Source organism: Gopherus evgoodei, chromosome 7 (assembly GCF_007399415.2).
Source record: "Gopherus evgoodei ecotype Sinaloan lineage chromosome 7, rGopEvg1_v1.p, whole genome shotgun sequence".
Taxonomy (NCBI): Eukaryota; Metazoa; Chordata; order Testudines; family Testudinidae; genus Gopherus; species Gopherus evgoodei.
Window position 1 is genome coordinate 33,699,524 of NC_044328.1, and position 27,878 is coordinate 33,727,401.

Below are 27,878 nucleotides of genomic sequence, written 5' to 3' on the forward strand. Positions count from 1 at the left end.
AGCACAGTATATAATATAAATCTTCCCAAAACATACAAATGATAGCAGGACTCAACATGGGCAGTCCACTTCCTGTTACCTGTTTTGTAAAGAAAACATTTTATTCTACACTTAAGCATTTTTTTTAACCCTTCCTACCTACGTCTGTATTTGTTTCTATGTAAAGTGAATGCTGGTATCAGCGCTTGCATGGGATTGACATTGGAAGCCATAGGTCTTGGCTGTGTTGCACACTACTCAGTTTTCAGGAACTGGATTGTTGTATTGACTGGTGTTCTGTCACGTTTTAAGATTAAAAAAAAACAAACCCTAAAAGATATAAAAGTACTATGTCACATTTTAAAAACATACATCACATTTGTTTTTAGTTTTATTATTACTAATATTACTTGGTGGAATGTGTCAATAACCATCTCCTGAAAAATAACAATTAGCCTCTAGAGACCACTATCAAGTTATCAAGAATAAGATTTTAACGGAGAAGTATCTCAGCATTAAGATCACATTCTCTTTAAATGCAATTTGACTTTATAAAAGAGAACGTGTCAGTGGCTTTTTACTTCAAAATTGAGTCTTCAGCTTCTGAATGCCAGTGATTTTGCTCTAGCTCTCAGAATGCAATTTAGCTTCAGCAGATGATTATTAGTCACTTTGTTGTTCCTAGCCCATTAGATGTAAGGATGGTGGAGTGTTTGTGATAAACATTTTGTAACTGCTGCAGTGCTACACAGTTGACAGAAGTAACAAACACAAAACAAAAAATAATAGCAGTAAATATTTCTCTCTCACATATATTGGCTATTTCAACTGATGTATCAGTTGTGCAATTGTCTTTATTCTGCTGCTTTAAAGTGTGTCAAAATGTTTTGTCAATGTCCTACCAGTACGTGCCAGTTTTTATAAATTTTACATAATTTAAAAACTATGTATTTTAAAACTGACTTTCCACCTGGACTACTTTTTCTCTGACTTGAAAAGTAAACTTATATTTGTATATGTTGGCAAAATAAATGGTTTGCAAAGTGGAACTTTAGTTCTTCTTTCCTGAACTGCCAAAACTCTTGGCAGTAGGGACACTTTCTAAAGTTTTCACAACTTAAATCACATCTCTTTCCCCGACCCCCGAGTCATTTAAGAACAGAAGTATTCAAATGCTATGGAGATGGGGGATAATATAAATTACTAGGAGATCCAGAAGACTATGTGGGATACTATTTGTACAAAGCCACAAGCATTCTATAGGTCCTTTTTACAGTTGAGGTAGTAAAAACATAGGTTTTAAAATATACTAATTTATAGGGACTCACCAGTACCTACCTCAAAAATGAGATTTTTGTGCATTTGTGTCTTACTTCTTAGAACTATTTAACCTATTTTGATTGAAAATTGATAGCATGGTGGTATTAAATTAGATATTTAAAACAGATTTCACAGTAATTATGGTAGCACCTAAAGGTCTGATCTGTTCTACAATAAAGGAAACATTTACTAAGTGTTGAGGGTTACCCGCCATGTGAAAAAAGTCTGAGGGCAGGGACCATCTTTTTGTTCTCTGTGTGTGCAGTGCCTAGCACAACAGGGTCCTGGTCCATTCCTAGGACTCCCGGGTGCTACGATAATACAAACAATCACCACCTTGCACAACTGAAGCCTCTGTTGCATAGCATACCACACACCAAATCAGTTTTACACAAAGTCATATGTAAAGTGAATGTCAGAACTCTCACTTTTAAATAATTTCATGCAATTTATCTGCAAAGCTGACATGAAAATGGCATTAAAAACACAACTTATGCTAAGCTAACCAACCAAAAGGCCAGGGACGAGTACTCATAAGACACACACACAAAAAAGTTTATATCTTTACCCTGAATCTCTGTAACAGTGCTGGTTCACTGAAGATATTGCAGAATGTCTGATTCTGTGACATTCAAAATACCATGAGTAGCACTGGAATTCAGCATATTATGATGCCCAATTCTGAAATACCTTCAGTGGACCAGTAAAACCCAAGAGGATTTCACTGAAAGTCATTTAAAAGAGAGATGAATGGATAGGGCAAGTTAGACAAGAGAAACAATTCAAGGTATTGCTCTCGGGATGCAGAGTCCCTAGATGTCTTAAAATAAGCATCAGAGAATGCAATCCTATGTGAATACTTCCTAAAATATGCATCCAGTTAGTTATAAACAAACATAAACCCAACGAATCTCTTGCAAAATATATATTTATGTAAACAAAAAATATTGCAATAATCTACATCTCAAGCAATATTGAAGTCACATGCCGTCAGACTTTTATACTTCCAGAAGTTGCTTTTGTTACAGTTCAGTATGGTTCCTGTGAGAATGCAGCCTACTTAGTTAACCAATAGGTTCTGGTTAACAGCAAAACACTGCTGTTACTTTGTGTGCATCGGAGATGGATCATACACTTTTATCTTTCCATAGCAGGACTTTATCTGAATTCCTGTAAAGATGACGGGCAACAATTTCTTTCTGCTATTCCCCCTCCCCCCCCAATTAAGAAGTCAGTTATACTGGGTTGTAATACTTATGATAGGGATGATTCCTTTAAGTGTTTAGCAAAATCCAAGGGTCTGTGAACAGCAGTCTCACTGAGATGTGTCTGAATCAATTCCTTTAAATCTTCATTTACAAATGAATCCCCTTGTAAAAATTTATCCTGGAAAGAATCAAAATGTTAGATATTTTACATCATTTATACAACTATCTAAATAAGGTCAACATAGGGGTTTTCATTAGTGTCTCAAAGTAGTAGTGATAATTTTACTACTTTATTTTTCCTTCCCTAGATCACCTTCTGAAGGTGAGGACAGCAAATGTTCATTGATCCCTATTCACCGAGCCAGGGAGAGCTTGTCAGTCTGAGCAGGGGAGATCAGAGAAAGCACTTGCTTTCTAGACATGCTTTCTTCTTTGTAACTAAGCTAAGGGGAGCTTGCCACATCAAACTATTTTCCTCTCCATTTTTAATAACTCAGTTTTAAGAATACTACAGTGTGAAACACCCACACACCTCTCAAAAAACTGTCCTCTAGCCTCTAAGGAGAGGCACAGAAGGCAAAAGGAGCCTAAATTTCCACTCATGGTTTCTGTCAAAGGGCCTGGACAGAAGTGCTCTGTCCCACTGAGGTGTGTTGCAAAGCCCTATGGCAGGCAGACTCCAGAGGAGAAGCAAGTGGGCCAGGGTATGGCAAAGTGAGATACTGTCAGAGTTTGTTAGAGAAGCAGTAAGATTCTTAAGCAATAAACAAGACTCAAATTTAAGAGACCTAAGTATCTTTAATGTAAAAACTACGTAGAGTTACTGATTTTTTTTCTTAACTATATTCAGAGGTATTACATGCTAGGTATTCTCACTCAAGTACTAGACAGTTCTACTTCCATCTGCCAGTCCCAGTGCTGCTCTGCCAGACATGCAGCTAATGTGATAACCCAGGGGAACAGGCAAGTTTACAAGCCATACAAGTTTTCATACAAGTCAGTTATTTATTTATTCTGTGCTGTCAGAAGGCTGCTGACATTAGTAGATTATCAGTAGGAGTTCTAGTATCTATTTGGGTGTTTAAGAAAGGATGTTGAAAGAGACAGTACCTTTTTTCTGGGTGTAACTGATGCTACAGGAGGATTAAAAGTCATTCCTTTCATATTATATGTCTCAAAAAGATCTGTGCCAGATCTACAATACAAGATCAGTTTTACACAATTAAAAAAGACACAGTATGAAGTATATGTCCATAAAACAAGTCTCACTTCAGTACTCTATGAACTCAAAGTAACCTGCTCCTCAAATCACTATTTCAGTCATGCAAGGGAAGAATACCTGGTAATACAGAATATCAACTGGAAAAGTGATATGAATCAGAAATGTAGAGGTAGGACAAATAGACAAATTAAAAGCAATAAAGAGGCTTTAAATTATTATATTGAGATTAACTACATAGCTGTGGCACAAACAAAGATGGAAATGAGGGAGATTAGAGTCCAGCTCACATAGACAATTGCTATGCTTGCCTGACAAAGTTCCACACAGTCTATCCTCTCATACTCCAGAACCCTGCACCGCAATTGGTTTTCATTGAACTGTCACAGACCAGCAACGCTGCTCCTTATTAAGATCCCTAGGCTGCTACTGAGCAACACAACATGCTTTTGCTCCTCTGAGGGCAGAGTATGCTGCATTTGCAGGACTTTTATCCTCTGCATGGCCAGGAAACAAGCCCTTAGAGAAAGCAGCCAGCTTTTGGTGATTATAAAAGAACCATCATACTTTTGTTCTTCAAAAGTATTTTTCTTGCAACATATGGAAAATTACTCACTAGGGAATTTTATAACACAGAACAAACAGCTTCTACTTTGCCAATGAACTATTTTTCAAAACATATGCATCATATCTCCCACCTTCGGCTCAGATCTGGTCTGAGAGCTTCTGAACCTTCAGCTGGAGCTCCAGCAATAAGGTGATCTGCAAATTTCTGTACTATTGGATGATAGTGTCTCTGAAAGAAAGAAGGGGATTGGTGAGGTACAGGATACCATGTACTTAGGTACTTCGACAATAATAATAATAATAATACTGTATTTACACACTCCATAGAAAACTTTCAGCAAACTTCTTTTCTGTTTCAGGATGAGACTAAGGATTAGCCTGTGTTCTGAGGGTTACACATGCTTTGTTACCAACTCATAAAACCAATCAAATAGTTCGGATGCAATGTCCATGACAGTTTCACTACAGTTAATCTTAACTCTTTTTCTTCCAGTAGATAGTTCTAGCCAGGGTTATAGACAAACATTTTCCATTATCTATTTGCAGAGATAGGCCTTAAATATAAGTTCTGGAATGAGTAGGCTGCATTAAAAGCATACTGATAAAACGTAAGGGCCATAAAGGTTTTCATTAGGCTAACAGCTCCACTGAAACAATTTATCAAACAAACAGGTTAATGTAAAGATTTCCCTTACTGCCATCTTTGTCCCTGCCTCAGATAGGTAGTTCATCTCAGTATAATAATTGAAAGCCTCTTTTTAATTTTAGTCTAGTTGGTCTAACACTCAACTCTGTATAATTTCTCTGTTTATCTGCAACACAATAACTTTGCAATGCCACATCCCAATCAATTTCAAAATTAAAAGAAATGTTCTAGGCACTGGTAGGCACAAACCTATTGATTCTGCTGCAAATTAGAAAACAGGAAAAGATTGAATCACAGGAAAATCAGGCAGAGGAATCTCTCTGCCGCGCCCCCTGCTGCACATTAACCTGCTGTGCTGGGAGCTTGGATTCTACCAGAAAGAAGAAAGCCTTTCAGGGAGGATTTTGAGAGGGGTGGGGAGGAGAGAATCCAAGACTGCAGGGATGAGGTAGTGGGGGAGCAGAGACCCAGAGAGAACTGAGGAGTGGGGGTGAAAAATGGTGGTGACGAGGGAAGCAGGGACAAGGGGGAAAGGGAGATACTGGGTGGATTGGCAAGGAAGCAGGGATCCATAGTGGGGGGAGCATAGGAGACAGGGAAGGGAAAGTGGCACTGGAGGAAGGGGGAGAAGCAGGGATCTGGAATGGGGAGGAATGAAGGGACCATATCGTGGGGAATGAGGGTGCGCACATGGTACATGGGGAGAGTGATATGGAACACACTGAGAGCCCATGGCCTGTGACAGAGAGGTGGATGGGGGGAACACAGAGCTCCTGTCATGAGGGAAGGGATGGAGGGGGGAGTTGCAGGGAGGCCCTGAAACACGCTGCCACACAGGGAGATTGTAGGGAAGAATGAAGGGATGCAAGTAGACCTGACGGGTGCAACGTGCTTGGCCTACACTAGCCACAAAGCATGAGACCCCCTAGCATAAATACACAGAAAGAGTGTACATAGAACACAAGATTTCATCAGCCACCATCACAACAACCTACCTGGAAATACTATTGTAACAAACTGAAAGTACTGAGTTAGCAGAAGTTAGACAAGCGTATGTCATTCATTTAGAATCCACAGTCTAGAGATTACAGCATTGAGCTGAGCTCTGTATTTAGTTAAGCATATAAACATTTAGCAAGCTCCCCAGAATTACCTAAATAGTAACTCACCCGTAGCGCATGTAATTCCCACAGAGCTGTGTTCTGGGCATTGCAACACTCTGGCTCATCCAATTCTGGGAGATAAAGTCCACTACCGTGAGCCTCATTGTCTAGCAGGAGGTCTGTTTTTGGGAATGTCTATCACACCATCACATAGAAAAATTGATTATCTCACATAAAAAAGTTAAATGCATATAACATGGTAACACAAGTTTAAGAGTGTAACCAAACATTCAGCACTATTTAGACTCAGCAGTACTTACGGAAATCCTGCTTTCATATTTAAAATATGTCAAAATATTCTCCAGTAAAATAAAACAATTTAAACACTACATAACAATTCATGGACTAGTAAATTCTGCAACCCAGCGTCTCCCCCAATTGTAGAGGAGACTGCTAGCAGAAAGGAAATAATCAAGTAAGAAATTTTCCATTCCAGCAAGTGACTAAGAACTTACTTGCATCAATATTCTGTTGGTTGCCAAGATCCCAACACTGGAATTTGGAAGGACATGGAGAGCAAGTGTGGAAAGTCGCTTTATGAAAGCAAGGGCTCGTTGCTGGGAAACCTGTTTCCTACGTTTGGTAAGCATTACATCCAGGCATTGAAGCACTATCACCATGTCATCATTCGTAGCACCTCAAAAATCAGAATATGTAAAAAACTTATTTAAAGGCAGCAAGAGACTTTCCACACGAGAAAGAAAATACTCTGTGAAGGAGGTTGTTTAGAAATCAGAGCCCTAGATCTATTTATTTATCCATTCATTCTACTATTTATGTACTAAAGCATAAATAATAGTTCAAACAACAGTGGTTATTAATATGATAGACAAAAACACCCATTTACTTTTATAAAACTATTCCTGCTCTGAGCAGACTCAATATCTTTGCATCTTTAACAATACATTTATTCAAACAAGGATGTTTAAATTCACAAAGATTCTTTTGGTCCTAATCTCACTCATCATTCTATCAAATATTTATAGTTATAAAAGTGTACTCATCCAATGTTTTGGCTGTATATACAATAAAAACAATGTATAACATATAGTTAATTCATGAGTTCCTCCTATACAAGATAATGAAATCCATTTTAACTAAATGAATCCTTACTTTAATAAGTATCTTTTCATAAAGTGTTAAAGCATATATTAAGAGCAATTAATGTTGAAAATATAAAACTTACAAAAGATCAATAGAGATTTCAATTGCCTCTGCAAAGAATCAAGTCATATGGAGTCAAAAGACAGATTTCTATGAGAGGTTAGATCGGGGATGGGCCATTAGAAGCCCAGGGGCAGCATCTGGTCCACCAGATCATTTTATTTGGCCCACCACAGCCCAGCTCAGGGCAAGCAATCCAGCAATGCCAGGGGCAGGAAAGGATGGGAGGGCCCTGCCTGCGTACATTCATGTCATATGATGCTATAGCAAGAGCCAATGGGCAGACGCAGGAAGTCAGGCCCAGCCCAAGCTCCACAGGCCACTAGCTACTGCTGTGGGATGAGTACGAGGCAGATGTGCTCTCCAACCCCTCCCCTAGATGGCAAGGTGTGACATTCCTCCGGTCACACCCATCGGCCCACCAGAGAGTTTTAGTGGATTCTGTGGCCCTGTGCTCTCTTAAATTTACAAGTGCCTGGGTTAGATGCTGATTCAAAGTCACTCACTAGACCCTAATGAAATCTGACACTATTTGAAATTCGTATTAAGTAATGCCATAATATATATACTAACTTGAGAGAAGAACCAAGCAGTTAAAACAAAGGATGGCAAAGGCATCTTAAAATTAAGTATCATACAAATAAAAACAACAGTCTATGCATTCAGATGTTAAAATAAGACACTGAAGTTACCTGCATGTAGCTTAAATAGTGTCCTGTAAAGGTGACTGTAGAACTTCGAAGGGTCAATGTTAAGAACATCACCTATTTAAAAAATAATCCCAGATAAGTAGGTTTACTTCACTAACCTATCAGCTAAAATCAAATTATGACGTTTATATTTTAGAGAACTTACCTTGCCCAGACAGAATATGAAAAGCAGTGAGAACGCAATGAAGACTCTCCCGATAGCTTAGATCCTGGGAATTCAAAAGAATAGCTGATACACAATAGATAAAGCTTTACTTTCAAAAAATGTCTCAGGAAATTACCTCATTAGGAAAAAGCTCAACTTACCCCAGATGCAATGAGAGAATGCAGAACAACCAACAGGTCATCAAAAAATTCTACATTTATCAGATGGGCAAACCTAGAATCAGGGAGATTTTTATTTTTCTTTAACTATAGACAATTTTATCTGCAAGCTTATTCAAAGCATTCTGTGACCTGCCAAATACTATGACCTGCCAAAGACTACATCCTCTACTTCCATCAAATGCCCTACTCTATATTTGCACAGCTTGATAATGCAATCCCTAGACACATATCTCAACTTTTCATTAACACTACTGCACAGAGCAAAGAATGACTTTCAATTTCTTTATTAACACACACCAGAATAAATAATGCAATCACCTAATGATTTAAAGGATTTTTGTGATGTAAATCCCATACTGACAATTAGATATTACAATGAAAGACATTAGAAATGCTCAAATATACAAACTGATACACTTTGGTGTGCTTTATTCATCTATTCTTCATGCAGTTCAACTGCTCATACAAAAGATTCTAAAATGTCTTTTTGCTGACTCATTTTTTTCTGAAATACATAGAAAATAATATTGACTCATAGCTCTTACTTTGCAAGACCTTCCAGTACTGCAGGCAAAAGAGGGGATTTCTGTACTTTCTTCAGTATTCTGAAGTAAGTTAAAAATACAATATTCAGAGTCTCTGTGTGCTGTAGAAAAAAGTACATAAAATCATATCAGTATGCATAGAAAACAGGTATTGCTGATTCATTTAAACTAAACTCAAAGCTTTCCTTTTCCTCTTACTTTTTTGAATTTTGAACTCACTAGCCCCCCCAAATCCTAATAATTTCCAAAAATTCCTATCACAGAGGACACAGTCACACACTACTGAGTCAGCAGGTAGATTTTAGATTCTGTAGTAAACTAAAATTAATGGCAATATTTCTAAATTTGACCAACATAAATCATGCTTTTAAATTCCATTTTGACGCAACATCTCATTCAAAGAAAGAATGGAGAAGACCTGCTTAAATATAAATAAAAGGAAATAAATGCCAACAAATTGATACTGAACAGTTGCATATATTTAAAGGGAAGCTGTTTTAAATAGGTACTGTCAGGCTGCCAGTGTGCCTGTCACCCTGGGGTAAGGACTACACAATTGAAACTGAAAACTGACATCATAATAAACATTGATAGGGCTTCTAGCAGCAGAATTTTTCTGACACATATAAAGGAACCCTATTACAGATTCAAGTAATTCCAGGTCTGCTGTAGACTGTAACCTAGTCAGTCAGTTACAAATTACAGGTATTCTTTTCCTTTCTTTGTGCTCCACCTGTGTTTGTATACTTTCAGTGTCCTCAACATAGCTAGGTCAGTTAGTTGCAAAAAAAATGAACCCTCCCCAGTTCCTACCTCATGACATACAATAACCTTTCTGCCTGAGAAAAGGCCTTCCATGCCTTGTATCACTAGCCTCTCAGTGCACTATTATTACCGAATGAGCTAATGTGACAAAGAAAAGACAACAAATTGGACCACAAAAGAAACTTCAGACAGCTAGTTTTAATTGCTTGCAAGAACTCATGCAAAAGCAGAAAAATAATTTCTCCAATTCCCTACCAGTTTCAGTTTTTTTTCTTTACTCTCTGAGGCTTCTGCTTCCAGGAGTTCTCGTTCCAGCTTCTCTTCTGCTTTCTTCCACTGAAAATATATTCATTTTAAAGACATTTAATATTCTGGCAAATTAAAAAATTCCACTTCTCACTAAGCCTGGAGCCCCAAAGTTCACAGGTATCTGGAATAACCGTGTTCAGCACTCTGCTGATCCTTTGTGAGTCCCCTGGTGGAATGAAGTTGTCTTAATGATGGCAGAAGGGTAACTCATTTTCTAAACATCCCCTTTCCACCAACTAATAAATAGAACTGAGTCATTATTAAAAGTTTTGCTAATTATTATAATAAATACCGGGAAAAGGATAGAATTAGAAAGATCAAACATTCCTTGATGTGCCCCAAAATGCTCTATACACAGTGCTAATGCAACGCATTTACCAGTGCCAAAGGATAGAAGGTAAAGAGAAGTCAATTTCAACTATACCTTTCTTTGCATCCTTGAAAGATTTTTCCTTTTCTCCTTAAAGGACATGAACTTTTTCTTCGCAGTAATGTCTTCTGCGTCTTTTTTTACTTCTACTTCTTTAATTCTTAGATGAAGGAATATTTTTAGCACCTAAAATTGAGAAAGAAAACATAACATATTTAGTGCCTGAAGTTTAACAAAGTCATGTGCAGCAAATTTACAACAGATTATCAACATCAGGAACTTCAAGACTGCGTGTGTCTGATTGAGCTTTTGCCATGCAATACTGGAGAATCTTACAGTTTTATATAGTTAATTAGAAAACATACACAATGCATTTTCATAAAATACTAATTTATAGCAGTCTTCCTTTAACTATAAACTCTGGCTCCTGCAACATATTTAGTCACCTTCACCTATTTTCTTGGCTTAAATCCAGTGACTAGAACCTATAACCTGAGCATGCCTTAATTTGTTAGACAATCAGACTACACCTCTTGTAGGCACAACTGCAAAACTATCCCCATGCAAAGGAAAGATAGGAAGTACAGTAAGAGTCCAATATGGCTTCATCAGAAGCTATTTAATTACCTGAAAATAAAAAAAAGAAGCCTACAAGAAGAGGAAACATGAATAACCAAGGAGTACAAAAGAGCAGCACAAGCATGAAGGGAACAAATCAGAAAAGCTCAGGCACAAAATTAGTTGCACCTAGCAAAAAGCAGTAAGAGGAAGTTCTTTAAATGCATCAGGTTTGTCAATCAGACTACATCTCTTGTGTCTTTTTTAAGGGAAGTCAAGAAGCCCTAAACTTGTTCTATGCTCAGGAAAAGTGAAGAAATACTCAAAGGCTTTGTATAGTCTTTGTATAGTCTTTCACTGTTTTTGCCATTGTCAAAAGAAATTCTAAAGTACAACAGAAAGAAACTTACCTCAGGTCTAACATCATAATTTCTGCTCTTTACAAGGCCAGAAATCACCTTAACGACACCCAGAGAAACAGAGCCCAGTTTGTCTTGTTTAAAGAGCTTCTTTACAGATTCACAGCACATTTCAGAAATCTGTAAAGTTAATTGAAACGTTTATTCTCAGAAAATGATATAAAAAAGAGACAAGTTCATGCCAATAATTACTCGACTAAGTTTCTATGTCAAAATTTAAAATGGTGTGAATATCCACTTTCAATAAAAAAGTCATCAAGTACAGAGAGAAAGTCTGTAAAACAAAGTGTTGAAAAGAGAGGCATGCTACGGTTGCTTTGTAATTAACTTTCAAAAGTTAGAAATATTTTTCATATAAGAGAGAACACCTCTTAAATCAAACAATAACTTAGAAAGATACCCACCAATTTTGATGTGTCATTCATGAGAGGTACAATCAGGACATGATGTTATTGTGGAAATTGAAGTGAGGCAGCACCACAAGAAGCTCACACAGGCACTTGACTGCAATCTCTTGCCAGACCTTTATATGCTTTTAATGAGATCACGTACTTTTCTCAGCTTCCTTGCTTCCAGTCTGAATAAAACATTATTTTGTTGTTTTATTACGCAAAACTTAGCTACTGCATATTTTGAGTATTTTTCTGGCGGCTTTCTTAATGCTTTAGTAAAACAAATCTCAAGTACAGCTTTCTATGAATAACAATCAGGAAAATGTTAGGTGCAGAAAGCAATATTCATTCCAAGCATAAACACTATCCTACAAACACTTATACAGGCGAGTAGCTTTGTGCACATAACTAGGCCATTTCAGTTCAACAGGACGATGCATGTGCAATTGATGGCAGGATCAGGACCTTGTATCTAGGAATGTACTTAACTAAGAAATGAGGGAAAGCCACACTATACCTTTAACTGTTTGTTCCAGATTTTCCAAGTAAAACTTGTACTGGCTCACAAGGCCTTCTTCAAACTCTCTTAGTTTCTGAGTTTCTTTTCTAACTGTAAACATAATACAGGTAAATTATTTTTTAAAGACCTAAGTATTTCAGTTAACTAATACTGCCAATATAAGGTTTGGTGTTTGTTTTTTTTTCCCCTTGGTTTTGGGGATTGTTTTGTATTTTTTTTTTTTATCCATGAAGTTTAGTTTTTACAAGAGCTTTCCCAGGTATTATACAGCTCTACCCCAATATAACACGACCCAATATAACACAAATTCGGATACAAGGCAGTAAAGCAGTGCCTCGGGAGGACAGCGCTGTGCACTCCGGTGGATCAAAGCAAGTTCGATATAACGCGATTTCACTTATAACGTGGTAAGATTTTTTGGCTCCAGAGGACAGCGTTATATTGGGGTAAAGATGTATTAAAATAACTTTTCTGTACACGTTTTGCTGCTTGGAGATCTTTTTCTGCCACTAGACTACTACTTCACTAACAGGTATTAAGAGGGATTTAGGATAGGACTGCCTTTATGTAAAACAAGTTTAAGCCAGAATCCTGAGTTGTGCCACCTCAATTGGTAAACACCTTCTAAACCAACATTTTACAAAATTCCAGGAGAATAAGGTATTCTGCTTTTATTTAGCAGAGAATGAAAAGTACATGCAGAAATCTGATCCAATGTAAGGGACATACAGGAAAATAAATCTGAATTAACTAAAGTGTGAATTTGAAGTGGATCAGTAAAACTGCATTAAACCCCATGTGAACACTCTTATTCAACACTGAAGTGGCCTTAATTCGGTTTAGCTTAAAACACTTTCAAAATAAGTTAAAATAAATCAAATTAAGGCCATTTTAATCCCAAATCAAAGCATCCACACAGGGATTTTAATGCAGTTTAACTAATTCATTTCAAATTCACACCTTTGGTTAATTCAGATTAACTTTCCTGTATGTCCCCATATATATACAAGCCCGAAAATACATGAATAATTGTATTCTTTATTATAGCATTTAATGGCTTTTCTTTTGGTTCAATTCCCTTGCCTGACACTGAGTACTGTTTTGTTCCTAGGTTACTGCTACTGAAAATTACCTATATATTACATACTCCTTAATGCGAAACCTTTTTGGTGACTCTGAATTTACAAGTGTTTAAAACGAAGTATAAAAAAATAAATCAAACATTTTACAAATGATACTTTGATTTTCTCTCGTTTAATATTTTATTTCTTTCAATTTAACGTTTTAAACTAAAGCTGTAAATGTTTATTGCTAATTAAATAAAACTATATAAACAGCAGCAGCAGTTGGGTGTGTTGGAGGGGGCTTGGGAGGAGGAGTGTTACCTCAGGGTGGGGGGCTCCCTGGCTCCCACTGGCATGACCATGCAGCTCCTAGGTGGAGGAGGGGCGAGGGGACTCCATGCATTGCCTGCGCCCACAAGCCCCACTCAGTCAATGGAAGCTGCACAGCCGGGCCTTACGGCATGAGCAGCACACAGAGCCCTCTGGCCCCTCCACCACCTAGGATGGGAGCCCCTACCAGCTCTGCCAACCTTCCCGCCACCCAGCACCAGCAAGATCCTGGGCCACCTCCTCCAGCACCCCCAGATCACCCGGGGCCCTCCGTCCAAGTTTTAGTTAGCGGTATATAGTAAAAGTCATGGACAGATCACGGGCTGTGAATTTCATGACTTTTATTAAAAATACCCCTGACTAAAATGTAGCCTTAGCTATAATCTCATTAACACACAGGTCCTCAAACGGGGAGGGTGCAGGGCCGGGCCAGGCCACCCCCCATGAGGGGGAGAGAGGTACCACCCAGCCCTGCTCTGCCCTCTGTTCCACTCCAGCTCTGGCTCCCAGCTCTGCCTCCTCCCCTGGCTCCAGCCCCAGCCTTGGTCCCCAACCGTGGTTTCTGATCCTAGCCCCAGCCACGGCTCCGTTCCCAGCCCCAGATCCACCCCCAATGCAGCGCCAACCTTGCCCCTCTTACCCCCACCTCCACCTCCTCACCCCTCCCTGCCCTGGAGCTGAGGCCCTGCTCCCAGCCGGGGCGCAGACAGGGGTAAGGGGGAGGCACAACTCTGAAAAGTTTGGGGACCACTGCATTAACAGGTGAAGAGCCTCTCTGGGTATGTCTACACTGTAATGTAAACCCAGGATTAGCAAGACTTGACTCAGCTAACCAGCGTTAGGGAACCGTGGGCTTGAGCAGATAACACTGAGTTAAAATACAGTGTAAGACTTTCCTTGCCCATGCTCAAACCTATGGCTCTGGAGTCTACACTGCAGTGCACAGACCCAAGTCAAAGTAATCATATCTCAAAGTCCCTAGTGCCCTCCCCGATCCCCAAATGTGGCTGCTCTAGCCTAGGACCTAGGTGCACTGTGCGAAAACTTTACTGCCTGCCCTGCCCATTACAGGAAGTTTGAAGCAGCCTGCTTGGCAAAAGGCTTGATCAGTTTGTTCTCCAGGACGTTCTCAGATACTGCATTTGCTGATTGGTGATCAGAAGGTTAATGATGACCTGAGTTGCCGCCATTTACAAAAGGGGCCTCCATTTCAATAAAGTGGATTGCAGATTGTTGGGACAGAGAGGAATAAGGAAGTTGTCCCATGGAATAGTGGGATACTTCCAGCTGACTCCCTGGAAACTAGTCACGCGGGGCTCCATCTACACTGTAAAGCAATAACGCAAATTCGTACCCCCCAGCCCTGCAGGGTACTAGGATCCTGGGTCCACGCCCTGTGTTAGTGCAATTGAAGTATAGACACTACGGCTCAAGCATGGGCTTTTGCTGCAGTGTAAACATATCCCATAAGTACTTCATGTTAAAGTAGGACTTGTTAAATTTGTTCAAAAAATAGATTTCTGTTAAACACCTATTTTAATAGGCTGTCCCTGATCTAAAAACAACAAACTATCCACCCTATTTTATTGAAACCCGCAGTTTCACCTTGGTATGTTTTTCTGCTTCAGTCAGAGGCCGAATTTTGTAAGAAGGAGTAATATCTTTGAATATTTCCATCAGAGAAACCATCACCAGCTTCCGAACAATCACAGCCACATTGGGGTCTTGTTCCATTAGCATGGCACGCAACTCTTTCAGCTTCTTTATCTGTTCAAGAAAACATGGTGCAGGATAAATAAAGGTTATATACCAAATAACACCAATGAATTCATGTAGATTTTAACTACTGGTGGGTATGGGTAATAACAAACACAGTCATGCAGATTTACTTTGTCTGCAGAACCACCATGGCGCCCACTTTTGCTGTCCTGTCTCTGCTGATTTTTGGTTTTCCATGGGTGCATAACTTGTTGCATACTTTGCCATTCCTTGATTACTTCAGGTTTTTGTAATTAATTGATTTTACTATACCACACACAAAAAAATCTAACACTACTCACGCTGTTTTCTGGGTCAGATAGAATGGCAGCTGCTAAGGCTGCAATGTGTCTCTTCTTCTCCTGCAGCTTCCTTCTCCTTTGAATTAGCAGTTCATCTGTAGTGAGCACAGGCTGGGGTTCTTCACAAGATTCTAATACAATAAAGTTTAATAGTTAACTTTTCCCCATTAGTTCCAACTCTTTAACTGTATGTTAGAAACCACTTAAGTATCAAACTGTTACTCAGTAGACAATATCATAATGTTAAGTTAAGCAGTACAGCACTCAAAAGCAGCCCAAGAATTTTTTCAGGGCCATGTGATGACTTATGCAAATTACAAGACCCACTTCACCTCTTCCAACCCAAAATAAACAAAGGAATAATGTTGTCAAACTTGGTAGGCTAGGTCTGGGCTTGAGATACATTTTTTCTGTTAAATTTCAAGTGAATTGGACAAGGGGATTTTGAATTGCAATACTCTAAGAAACTGAAGTGTTAGCAAGACTAAATAAATAAAAAAGTACAGTGATAAAACATAGCTGTACAGACTCTCATCAAACTGAGCTCTCATGCACTGAACAAAAGACTAATTAATTAAATCAATTTTAAAAGTGATTAAGATTTTAATTAACAACAACCAAATGGCTTGTTGGTGCTAATGAACTTAAAAAAGATGACAACAACTGGAGATCTGAACTTTCATTTTTTTTAATTTTTTTTTTTAAATTACCTCAAAGTGTAAATCCATCACTATGGTGGTTTCTCAATAGAAAAAGGAAAGTTTCCAACAAAACTGAAGACAGGTTGTGTCATAAACAGATGGCTAAGGGTTAATGTCTCTTTCACTTGGAAAGGAGTAACCTGAAATACCTGACCAGAGGACCAATCAGGAAACAAGACTTTTTCAAATCTGGGTGGAGGGAAGTTTTGGGTGTGAGTTCTTTGTCTTGTGTCTGACCCTCTCGGCTCTGAGAGTGATCTTTCTGTCTCCTGCCTTTCTAATCTTCTGTTTCCCAGTTGTAAGTACAAAAGAGGTAAGACAGTAGGTTTATATTGTTTGTTTTTTGTATTTACATGTGTGTAGTTGCTGGAATGTGTTAAATTGTATTCTTTGTGGATAAGGCTGTTTATTCATATTTCTTTTAAGCAATTGACCCTGTATTTGTCACCTTAATACAGAGAGACCATTTTTATGTATTTTTCTTTCTTCTTATAAAGCTTTCTTTTTTAGACCTGTTGGAGTTTTTCTTTAGTGGGAATTCCAGGGAATTAAGTCTGCAACTCACCAGGGAATTGGTGGGAGGAAGAAGTCAGGGGGAAAATCTCTTTGTGTTAGATTTACTAAGCCTGACTTTGCATACCCTCTGGGTGAAAAGGGAAGTACTTGTGTTTCCAGGACTGGAAACGGGGAGGGTGGAGTCCCTCTGTTTAGATTCACGGAGCTTGCTTCTGTGTATCTCTCCAGGAACCCAGGGAGGGAACACCTGGAAGGGAGAAGGGGGGGAAATGGCTTATTTCCCTTTGTTGTAAGACTCAAGGAATTTGGGTCTTTGGGGTCCCCGGGGAAGGTTTTTGGGGGGACCAGAGTGCCCCAAAACACTCTAATTTTTTGGGTGGTGGCAGCTTTACCAGGTCCAAGCTGGTAACTAAGCTTGAAGGTTTTCATGCTAACACCCATATTTTGGACGCTAAGGTCCAAATCTGGGAAATATGTTATGACATGGTGGCAGCCGTGGGATAGATAGAATCCAGAAGCCAGTAGGAATATTATATTTTTCTTTTCTCTGCTAGGGCCTTTTAAGCAGAGAGGGTTTGGTTTTAAAAGGAACCAGAGAGAATTTTTTTTTCTGTTCTCTCCTGGCAGTAGCTTGCATATTAAGCAAGGAACCATTAAGCTGTGACAAACAGGTCTTTTGTCAGACAATAGCACTCCCATTGAGAGTCAAATATCCAGCAATACACATGCAAATAAAGTGGTTTTTCTGGTTTACTTTACATTTAAAAGATTAGCTAGAGGAAGAAAGGGAAAAAGGCATTGTTGCTAGGCAGACCCCAGGAGGCAACAGAGAAGCTGCAGTTCAGACAATAAACACCAGAGGGCGCCTCAGCACAAGAAAGCAGAAAACATGAGTTCCAAGGAAAGCCTAAGGCAGGAGCGAGCACGGCAATAAGCCATAGACAAAGAAAATGAACATAAGAGACGGATAGAACTAATTAATGTAGAACTAGCCAAGGAAGAGGCAGCCCACAAAAGAAAACAACAAGAAAAAGAGGTAGCTCACAGAAGGAAACAAGAAGAAAAAGAGGTGGCTCACAGAAGGAAACAAGAAAAAGAAGATGCAGCCCACAGAAGACAGATAGAACTCCAGAGGGAGGCCCACCGCCAGACCCTGGAATTAAAAAAGGCTAAGCAACATACCCCAGCCAATCCTAACAACCCTTCGCCAATTATGGTTCCACGTCCCAAGAAATTTCCCACCTACAAGGCAGGTGATGACACTGAGGCGTTCTTAGAAAATTTTGTAAGAGTCTGTCTTGGGTACAGCATCCCTGAAGACCAGTACATGGTAGAATTGAGGCCACAGCTCAGTGGACCTTTAGCAGAGGTGGCAGCTGAAATGCCTAAGGAGAAAATGAACGACTATAAACTTTTTCAAACCAAGGCCAGATATAGAATGGGGATAACCCCGGATCATGCCCGTCGGCGTTTCAGAACCCAAAAGTGGAAACCAGATGTGTCATTTCCCAAACACACCTACTACGTTGGGAAAAATTATGAGGCCTGGATATCAGGAAACAATGTTAAATCCATAAACGAACTGCACCTCCTCATACAAATGGAGCAGTTCTTGGATGGTGTTCCTGAGAACATAACACGGTACATACAAGATGGAAAACCCAAAAATCTCACCGAGGCGGGGGAGATTGGAGCCAGATGGATGGAAGTGGCAGAAAGCAAGAAAGCTACTGTCAAGGGGAACGAATACCCCAGAGGGCCCACCGACCATAAACCCTACAACTGAGGACAACCAAAGACCACACCTACAACCCAAGGAAAGCCACAGACACCCTATTCTTCCACCTCTCCATTAACTCACCTCGACCCAGTGACCAGGCAGCTGGAAGATGCTTTAAGTGTAATGAACTGGGACATATCAAGGTCAACTGCCCAAAGAACGCCAACCAAGTGCAGTTCATTACACGACCCTCACACCAAAAATCCCCAGGCCCAGATGCCTCTCAAATACCCTTGAAGCGAAGGGAAAATTTGAGAGTGGGCGGAAAAAAGGTTACTGCTAACACCCATATTTTGGACGCTAAGGTCCAAATCTGGGAAATATGTTGTGACAGGTTGTTTCTAAACTAAAGTTTTTAATAACAAAAAAGGTGTTTTCAACCGTAAAACTTCTAATGCTTTTTTTGAGGCAGAGTTTTGTAACCTGAAAACAGAGAGTAGGAGACATTAAAAATTAAGATTATTCGAGTCAGCTATTTTAATAGGGGCAAAAAGGGTGGTGCCTTCCTGCTCCCCCTCCCCCTAGTCCCACAAGCACACACCAGTAGACTTTTTAAGGTGCACACTTCCAATGGATCCAAGGGCTTGCAAGGTGTGTGCATGTGTGTGTGTGTGTGGGGGGGGGGAAGATACATAGGCTGAGGAAAGTATAGAGCTTGTGAGACTGAGAAAACTAGGTGATCTGATGGTAGAGAAGTAAGAAACAGAAGAGTGAACAAAAGCGGAGAAGGGGAACAGCAGAACAGGGTACATTCCACACATCCTTGTAAACATTAAGAGTCTCAGCATTACCCCCTCTCCCGATCAGCTCCCAATCAGGCTAAACAGGCACAATCAGTAGCTTCAAAATTTAAAATGTTGTTGCCCTCTGAATCCTTGCAACGTTAGTACGCTCATTGGGAGCCCACCCTAATTTCCACCAGGGTAGCCACGGTCCTCACAACCACCCACTAGAGATCCAATTAGACTCAGCAGCACAAAGCATAAATAGTGTCACCAATCTCCCAACTCCATTTAGGTTTCTAGCCAGCCAACGAGTCAATTTTAGGTAGTCAGGTAGCACCTGAGGCTGGCTGGAGGGACTGGGGTTGGCTTGGCCCGGCCCAGCCCAGACTTGCACTGTGGTGGGGGTTTGGGCCTCCTTCATCTGGAGGGCCCCTCACAAACCTCCTATCACTTGAGTGGAGGTGTTGGAACGCAACTTCAAAATGAATTTTCTAATGTTCCCCAAGAGGCTGCTGCACTTAGGATTTCTATTACTGTGCATCTCCAAACACTGTGGGCCCCAGGAGATCCACAGGAAGAGGAGGAGGAATGCTTCCAGGTGTGCTGCCCCCTACAATCCTTCTACTCTACCTACTTCTCCCTAGGAAGGGATACCCTTATAAGGTGTACAGGAAAAGTATGTCATCAAGTGGAGTATAATTCTCAGCTGAAGAAGGCATATCTGTGTTAGTTCTAACTGAGCTGGCATGCTGAGTGCAGTTGTGGCATCCTGAGTGGCAGGAGGGGCTCACTACCTGAGTACATGACTGTCCAAGACACTATGTAAGAACTTGGGATGGCTAGACTCTCCCACTGCCCTGACTACACTCTATTTTTAGCATTCCAGCTCGATCCAAGCTAGCATGGGTATGTCTCCTCAAGCCAGAAGTTTAGTCCCAGGCTGATATGCAGACATACTCTAAACTGCAGACAATGCAGAATTTTCAAAATGCTTTTAAAAACGTAAGATACCTCCAAAATGTGTACATACAGTTTGGCAGTTTGTAAGATTCAATACTCCCTCAGCTGAGTTTCTAACTCTTGTAAAAAGGAGCAGAGTGTATGTCTGCTTTGAATGTGAAAGTGGTTTTCTCTATGTACACCGTGACAACATACAAACCCAATGCATAAACCAAATATTGGCAGTTTGACTGGAGAGAGAATTTGCAACAGAATATTTTGATGTAAATTTATCACAACATAATTCATACTATATCATTTCAACAACTTTACTTGCATTTCCTGATGACTGTTTAATTTACTCAAATGTGTGTTTTGGCTTTTGTTGCCTTGACTAAAACTGGCCAGGAAACTCAGGATATCTGGTTCGCAGGAAATTTTGATATTTTGAAATCTGGTTTTGTTCTGTTGTCAACAAATTGCCATGTTCCCAATGAGCTCTAGCCATGACTGAGAGAGTTAGGGCTGTGCTTATCATTTGAGTGAGACTCTGTGGCTTATTGTGGAAGTGCAACTTGAATTCCAAGTTTTCTGGGTTTTTCACATTTGATTGTTCAAGCTAAAAATATTCTTGAAAGGTAATATATACTCAAAACACTGATACATGCTTCATTTTAAGATTTTTGTTTTTTGGAATAACCACCATGAACCAGGCAAGCCAGAGATTCCTGAACTAAGAATGAGGCTTCTTCCCTAACTGGTGAAAAAGGCACAACAGTTCCAAAGGACTTAGCCTAAGCATCAATTCTGGAGACATCAACACATCAAAACGGTATTAAATGAAGTAATTCTGAAGTCACCAACAGAATTTTTTCCTGTAAGTCCTGGAGTTCTAGCAGGTGAGCATGAAGCAAGACAGGACTCACTGCCAAATTGTGCGAGCAAAATGACGCTTGACTGAATTGAGCTGTCTGTTCCAAAACCACCTAAGCAAAATACATTCTGTGGTAAATGACTTTATTAAACAGAAAAAATCACTTTCAGTTGTCTAAGTGTAACAGGGTGTTTTATTACCTTCTACCACCTCCATTTCTTCTGTGTCTTCCTCCTCTTCGTTCTGAGCAACACTGATGACTGCAAGAACAGAATGTATATTACAAACCTAATACTCAGGTTAAAAAAAAACTAATAAAATATAATCTTGCTAGCTGCTGTTACGTTGAATCCAGCACCAGTTTCTTACCTGGCTTTTCCATTGTTTGTGGAATAATGCCACTTTTGTCTTTGATAGGAAGCAGGTGAATAAGTTCTTTTTCTGGCTCAGTCTGCATGCGCCTTGGCATTTTCTCATATCTGTCAATCACGCTTTCCTGTTTTCGTTTCTTAGCATGAACAGGTTCACTGTATAGTGTAAGACAGACTATTCAATTCATCAACAAATTAGATATTAACTGTAAATTCAAAGTAGGCTGTCAAAATTAAAATCCTACACCTGAAAAAAAAGTCATGCAGTACATCATGAACCAGAACATCTGAGTGAGTTTCAGTGTCAGTTGCCGCTCCAGTTATTATTCACTGTTCTATGAATAAAAATGAACAAAAAATCCACCCTCCCATTCATCTCCAATGTTTAGTAAACTCAGATATGAAAGCACATGGCTTAGTTAACTTAATAAAAGAATGCACTATAAAATTCATAAGCAAACACTTTATTTGAAAGTTACAAGTAAAAATAAGTCAGTAATGTTATTTTGTGAATGTCCACATTTTTACACTGGCCCCCAAGCTGGTTTCTAAGGGCTGGTAACTGAAATCAGTTTAAAAACAAACAAACAAAAATGTTTAACAAGCAGTGCAACCCCTTAGCATTGACAAAAGTGTTTATCTGTTTAGCTGCTAACAATCTAAAACAAAACAGACATTCTTAAGCCAATACAAATGGGCCCATAGGGGGTGTTCCAAGTTCAATCGCAAAAACTTGTGTGTAAGTCAGTCTTAATAGAGGAATGAAATGCCCATTAGAAGAACTGTGAAAACCTAATTAGTGTGGCTACTATCAGTCAAGATGCCTTGGGCCAAAGCAGTAGGCTGTGAAAAAGAGAGCAGAAGAAAGAGGCCTCACTGTCATACGATCTGCCATAGCAAACAGACCAGTGTCCTAGTTATAGTCTGATGTGCCATCTCCTTTTACAGGCTGTCATAACTTAATTTGTTTTCATTCAGTTCTGATTCCTAACCTGTATATGTTTATACGTGACTACACAAATCTTAGTTTTGTAAATAATAGGTAACCATCCTATGGTCCAGCAGGGGAATTAGACATTGCAATGCCTAATTTTTAGGCACCTAGAAAATCAATGGAATAGCAGCAGGATCCCCAAAGCCTGAGATGGTGGCCTAGGGAATGCATGGGAAGAAATAGGTGCCTGAGAATGCAAACCACAAAAGCCAGCAAGCTAGGCAGAGAGCTGTCTAAACTAGCCAATGGGAGATGCCAACAAGAGGGGTATGTCCTCAGCCCTGCCCCTCTCACAGTTAGGCAGTTTCACAGTTCAGGACTGCAGGGAGGTGCCTATATGTGTTGCAATGCATAGCAAGGAACCCTTCTTCTGGAGTCAAGCAGCTTAGGCACCTAAGCTGTTTCTTGTGGGAAGTGCATAACTCCATGCGTAACAGTCAGAGGAGGTGATGCCACTGTTACCTACCTTATAATTTTAGCCTAGTGGTTAGAGCACTTTCCTGGGATGGGGGACACCTGGATTCAATTACCTCCTCTGCCTGATGAGAACGAAGAATTTGAAAAGGAGTCTCCCACCTCTTTGGAGAGTGTTCTATCCGCTGGGCTATGGGATATTCTGATGTGGGGCTCCCTCACTCTCTGCTGTTGAAGCTGTTCCATTTTCAATAAATAATTAAAGAGTCATTAGAGCAGAGGGACTGGACCTTGCAACTCCCATCTCCCAGGCTACAGTCTCTCTCACTCTTTTTCTCTAGCCCAAGTACTTTAATCAATCATTGGGCTAAAAACCTATAAGGGAGCCACAACCACCTCCACCTCCGGCCAGATTCTGAATGGGGCCTGATCCAGTAGATATGCTCAGAGCACTGAACTAAGCCCTGTAGTTAAAATAGGCATTCCCCCAGTTTATGGATCATGCTGAGGCTTAGGCAAGAGATGGACACCTGAGCACCAAGAGTGTGGCAGCAGCAGACATGACCAGAAGCAGAACTTAGAACTTTTACAGCAAAACTTTAGGCACTGATGTAGGTGCCTACAGGGTTACATGGCAGTTGAGTGAGGAATCTGTGGGTTGTAGTGGCTTTTACAACTGGAACTTAGGTGCTTAAAGTCCCCCTGTGGATCTTGGCCATAGTGGCTACAATGTGGACGTTTCTGTGAACTTTTCACAATTGATAGGAATAAAAAGCAGAAGAATATGGGATTTAAAATTGAAAAATGCTACATTCTGTGCTTTAGAAGACAATATGAAGTAACAAAAATTTGGCACAGTGGCTAATTTTCGAACGTTTATCTCAACAATTTAAAAATGTCTTTTTAAAATTAAAAGAAACTTCGTCAAACTAAAAGATCTATACTTGCACAATGTAATTCAATAAATACACACATTTACAGTTTTCTATTTCAGCTGTTCTGTAACAAATCTGGGAACCGAGCTGTGTTTTAAAAATAAAATTTTATCTTAGATAACACCTTGAAGACCAGCTACAGCATTTTACATAGCATGACAAATGCAGGAAGCTGTAACTCTGTATGTCAAAAATTATTTTTTAGCATGTTTCAGACACTGGTCTACATTACTGATTAATAGTTTATAAAACTTTAGAAAATCCATTTGAATTAGGATTAGCATAAATGTTGGAAGCAGAAAGTTACTTCCTTCTTTTTAAAAGCCAAAATTAATTCCAAATCAATATTCTTTAAAAAAAAGAGAGTCCTCTGAGCTGATACTTTCTATATCAAATGAAGCAATTTTTTTATAACTCATGAAACAGAAAAGTTTAGTTTATACTGGAAATTAGAACAAACTATTAACTTCACAGCTCCCATGGTCATGGCATTTCCTACATGTGACCACTAGTAGGAGACTGGTTCCTTCTCCCTAGCTACTACCACTGCCTGTAGGAACCAAAAAACATCTTGAGCTTTGGGGATTCCATCTGCCTCACACGAGGGAGCTGAGACAGGAGTGAAAATTGTGCAGACAAGGTATCTTAGGAGAAAGTAATTTCCCAGCATTAGAGGGTTGCTACAGTAGTGTTGATGAATGTGTTAATAGAAAATGTGTGACTAGAACAAGAAAAGTCTAAAATTGGAAGCATTATTAACCTCACTACAGCTTATGGACTGTAAGGGTACATCAGAATACTTACACAGAAGAAAGGTCTCTCGTTACAAATGATGCTTTTTGAGCTAAATCTTCCATTAATTTCAGGTCATCTTCATCCATCATATCCAGTGGAAGAGCTTCCTCTTCCTCTTCTCTTTCAGCTGTATCAGAGAACAATGGATAGACTTGTGAGCCACTGCACTTGTATGCAAACTTCAAATTACACCTTTCCTGTATTTGTCAATCTTCTCAGCTCCACACTCCAGCCCCAATCCTACAAACACACATGCTGAACTTTAGTCCTGTGATTAGACCCATACACAATAGTAGAACTATTCCTACGAATAAAGTCACTCACATAAGTATTTGCAAAATTGGGGCCTTAAGTCTTCCTGGCTCCACAACCATTATCAAGATAATAAAAAAAGGACCTCATCAATCTCAGTAGGTCAAATAAACCTGACTGAAGAATAATCCCATCTAAAAGGATTTCATTTGGGGTAGTCATGCCCAAATAATTCTTTCCTTCATATTTCTAGTGTTAGGAAGGTGGTTTTGTTCTCTTTTTGAAGAAAAAAGAAGATAAAAGCTAGTACATGTGCATTCTGCATCATACCACGTGCAAGCTCCATCATCAAGGAATCTATATGAACATTTTTGACATGCTTAAGTGATATGTGGGCTTGTTTTGAAAAGACAGAATAGTTAGGAATTCAGGTTCAATATAGCTTTTGAGTCTGAGTCTATAGGAATGTACAAACCTGACAGCCAGAAAAATAACAGGCTCAGGATCTAGTTTGGAATAGGACACAACAAAGTGAGCAGTGCAGTTACCAAACATAATACTGAACATAAATTGGTCCAGACAGTAATCTATGCAAGCAGTCTTGAGGATAAGAAAAGAAAATTCAGAGACGTCAGGAATGAAAAAAAGTGATTGTGTGAATATTGAAGCATAAGTTTGTCTTTATAATGGGCAACTCTGATGTCATACTTTTCCTGCAGTTCATTTTGTAAAGCACTGTATACTGTTTATTCGTGCATAAAAAATAATCTAAGCATTATTACAATTTTCTCACCACACTCCATGCAAGTAACCCTTTGATGCAGTGGCAAAGAACTGACTGATAATAATCTACAAAAAGGAAAATCAAGACTCAAGCATCTGTACATATTCACTAATGGCAGTATCAGAATAAAGAACAAATTTTTAACTATTGGGTTCAGTTCTGGTTTCACTAGATAAAAATTACAATGTCATGCTTACCTCTCATCCCCATCTATGCAAAATGGATCAGAAACCTTGCTAAATTCACTATCTGACACAAGCAAACACTCACCTGCATGTTTTTTCTTGTTTTCTTCCAATGGAACAGATGTTCTGGATGTAACATCTTTGACAGCTTGCCTAAGTTTTCTTTGCTCTTTTCGATATTTCTTAGCAATGCTCTGCTGCTTAAACTGTTTATTCTTTAACTTATTGTCAAGTTTTACCTTACTAGTTTTCAGCAACTTGCGAAAGCTTGGAACTCGTTTTTTATTTTTTCTCTGGAAATCAACAGAAAACTTCAGTTAACTGAAGATTCATGTTTATTTTTGTTAAAAAAAAAAAAAAGGCACTAAATTTAAGTGAAAGATTTAAACCAGACATGCTAACCCTCACTAACACCTGTGCTGGATAACATATCTTGTGAACAGATTTCAGTGCTTAGATTTAAAGTATACCCAATTCCTAATTAGTGAAATTAATGTATTAAGTGGAATAACCTGGAAACAAACAGGTCAAAAATTTTACATAAACATTTCTGAACAATCCTAATTGATATTTCTGTGATCTGTTCCTAGGATAAGCTGTACAGCAGGGATCGGCAACCTTTGGCATGCAGCTCGCCAGGGTAAGCATCCTGGCGGACTGGGCTGGTTTGTTTACCTGCTGCGTCCGCAGATTCGGCCAATTGCGGCTCTCGCTAGCCACAGTTCACTGCTTCAGGCCAATGGGGGCAGCAGGAAGTGGTGGCCAGTAGGTTTCTCGGACCGCGCCACTTCCCACCTCCCCCATTGGCCTGGGAAGGCGAACCACAGCCAGTGGGAGCCATGATCGGCCGAACCTGCGGATGCAGCAGGTAAACAAACCTGTCCAGCCTGCCAGGGGACTTAACCTAGCATGCCAAAGGTTGTCGATCCCTGCTGTATAGCATGTAGAATGATGGAGACCTAGTTCATGACTAGGGCTCCCAAGAACCATGGGAGTACAATGTCCCGGTTAATTTTATTATCAGCAATATTGGAAGCCAATTTCCATAAGATATCACGGATCTGCTTCTGAGTTATCTGTAGGGGTGATGAAGTGAACATTTCAAAAGGTGCCGGGCTTGCTCCCGAAGAGGTATAAGGCAGAGGAGTAACTGGACAGCGCTGCCTCTTCACATGAGGGCTTTCACAGGCCTCGTCTATCTCCTCACCCTTCCTCTTCAGCACCAGGCCTGAGGTGCTGCTGATGGGGACAAGGCGGCACAGAGACAGGCAGCTTTGGCTGGCGTCAGTCTCTAGCCGACTAAGAACCCCGGAACCGTCTCTCTGCGCTCCACCGCCGGGCCCGCCTTGGAGAGGCTGCGCGGGCCTCAGCGGCCAGCCGGCACGGGGCACAAGGAACTCGTGTGCCTGCCTCAAACGGACACCACAGGCCCCCACAGCTCATAGCCCTGGCCACGCGGGAGGGCGCCACACCGCCAGCCGCCCTCCCATGGCCCGGCTCTCCCCCTCACAGTCCCTGTGCCCCCCAGCTCCGAGCCGCCTACAGCCACATCCCCCGCCCCGGTTCTCCCCCACACAGCGGCTTGTGCCCCCGGCTCCGAACCTCCCACAGCCACCCCCCGCGCCCTCCCCCACGGGACCCCGCTTCCCCCACAGTGCCGAGCCCTTACCCCACCCCACCACACACACGGCCCCGTTTCCCGGCACGGCTCTCCCCCTCACAGTCCCTGTGCCCCCCGGCTCCGAGCCGCCAACAGCCACATCCCCCGCCCCGGCTCTCCCCCACACAGCGGCTTGTGCCCCCGCGGCCCCGTTTCCCGGCACGGCTCTCCCCCTCACAGCCCCAGTCCCCCACTGCCCCGCAGAGCCCAACCCAGGGCCCCTCACCGGCTTCATTGCCGCGGCTCTAAGGGTCCCGGACACACGCGGCCGCTGCGCAGGCCCGGAAGCGCGGGGCGGGGCGGGGCTGAGCTGCCTCA

The 27,878-nt window shown here is 40.6% G+C and overlaps 1 protein-coding gene across 1 annotated transcript; it reads right to left on the reverse strand.

Annotated features, from left to right (window-relative positions):
* Positions 1–80: 80 nt before the first annotated feature.
* NOC3L (NOC3 like DNA replication regulator) lies at positions 81–27,878 on the reverse strand. The gene is given in 24 exon segments (XM_030568609.1): positions 81–309; positions 2,554–2,685; positions 3,618–3,702; positions 4,425–4,522; positions 6,109–6,237; positions 6,558–6,739; positions 7,959–8,030; positions 8,122–8,185; positions 8,283–8,355; positions 8,849–8,949; positions 9,869–9,949; positions 10,347–10,478; positions 11,261–11,389; positions 11,674–11,714; positions 11,717–11,783; positions 11,785–11,846; positions 12,179–12,272; positions 15,181–15,342; positions 15,636–15,766; positions 21,371–21,430; positions 21,540–21,697; positions 24,689–24,806; positions 25,986–26,193; positions 27,787–27,878. Coding segments are annotated over 23 exon segments (2,388 nt in total). The 5' UTR covers positions 27,796–27,878; the 3' UTR covers positions 81–309.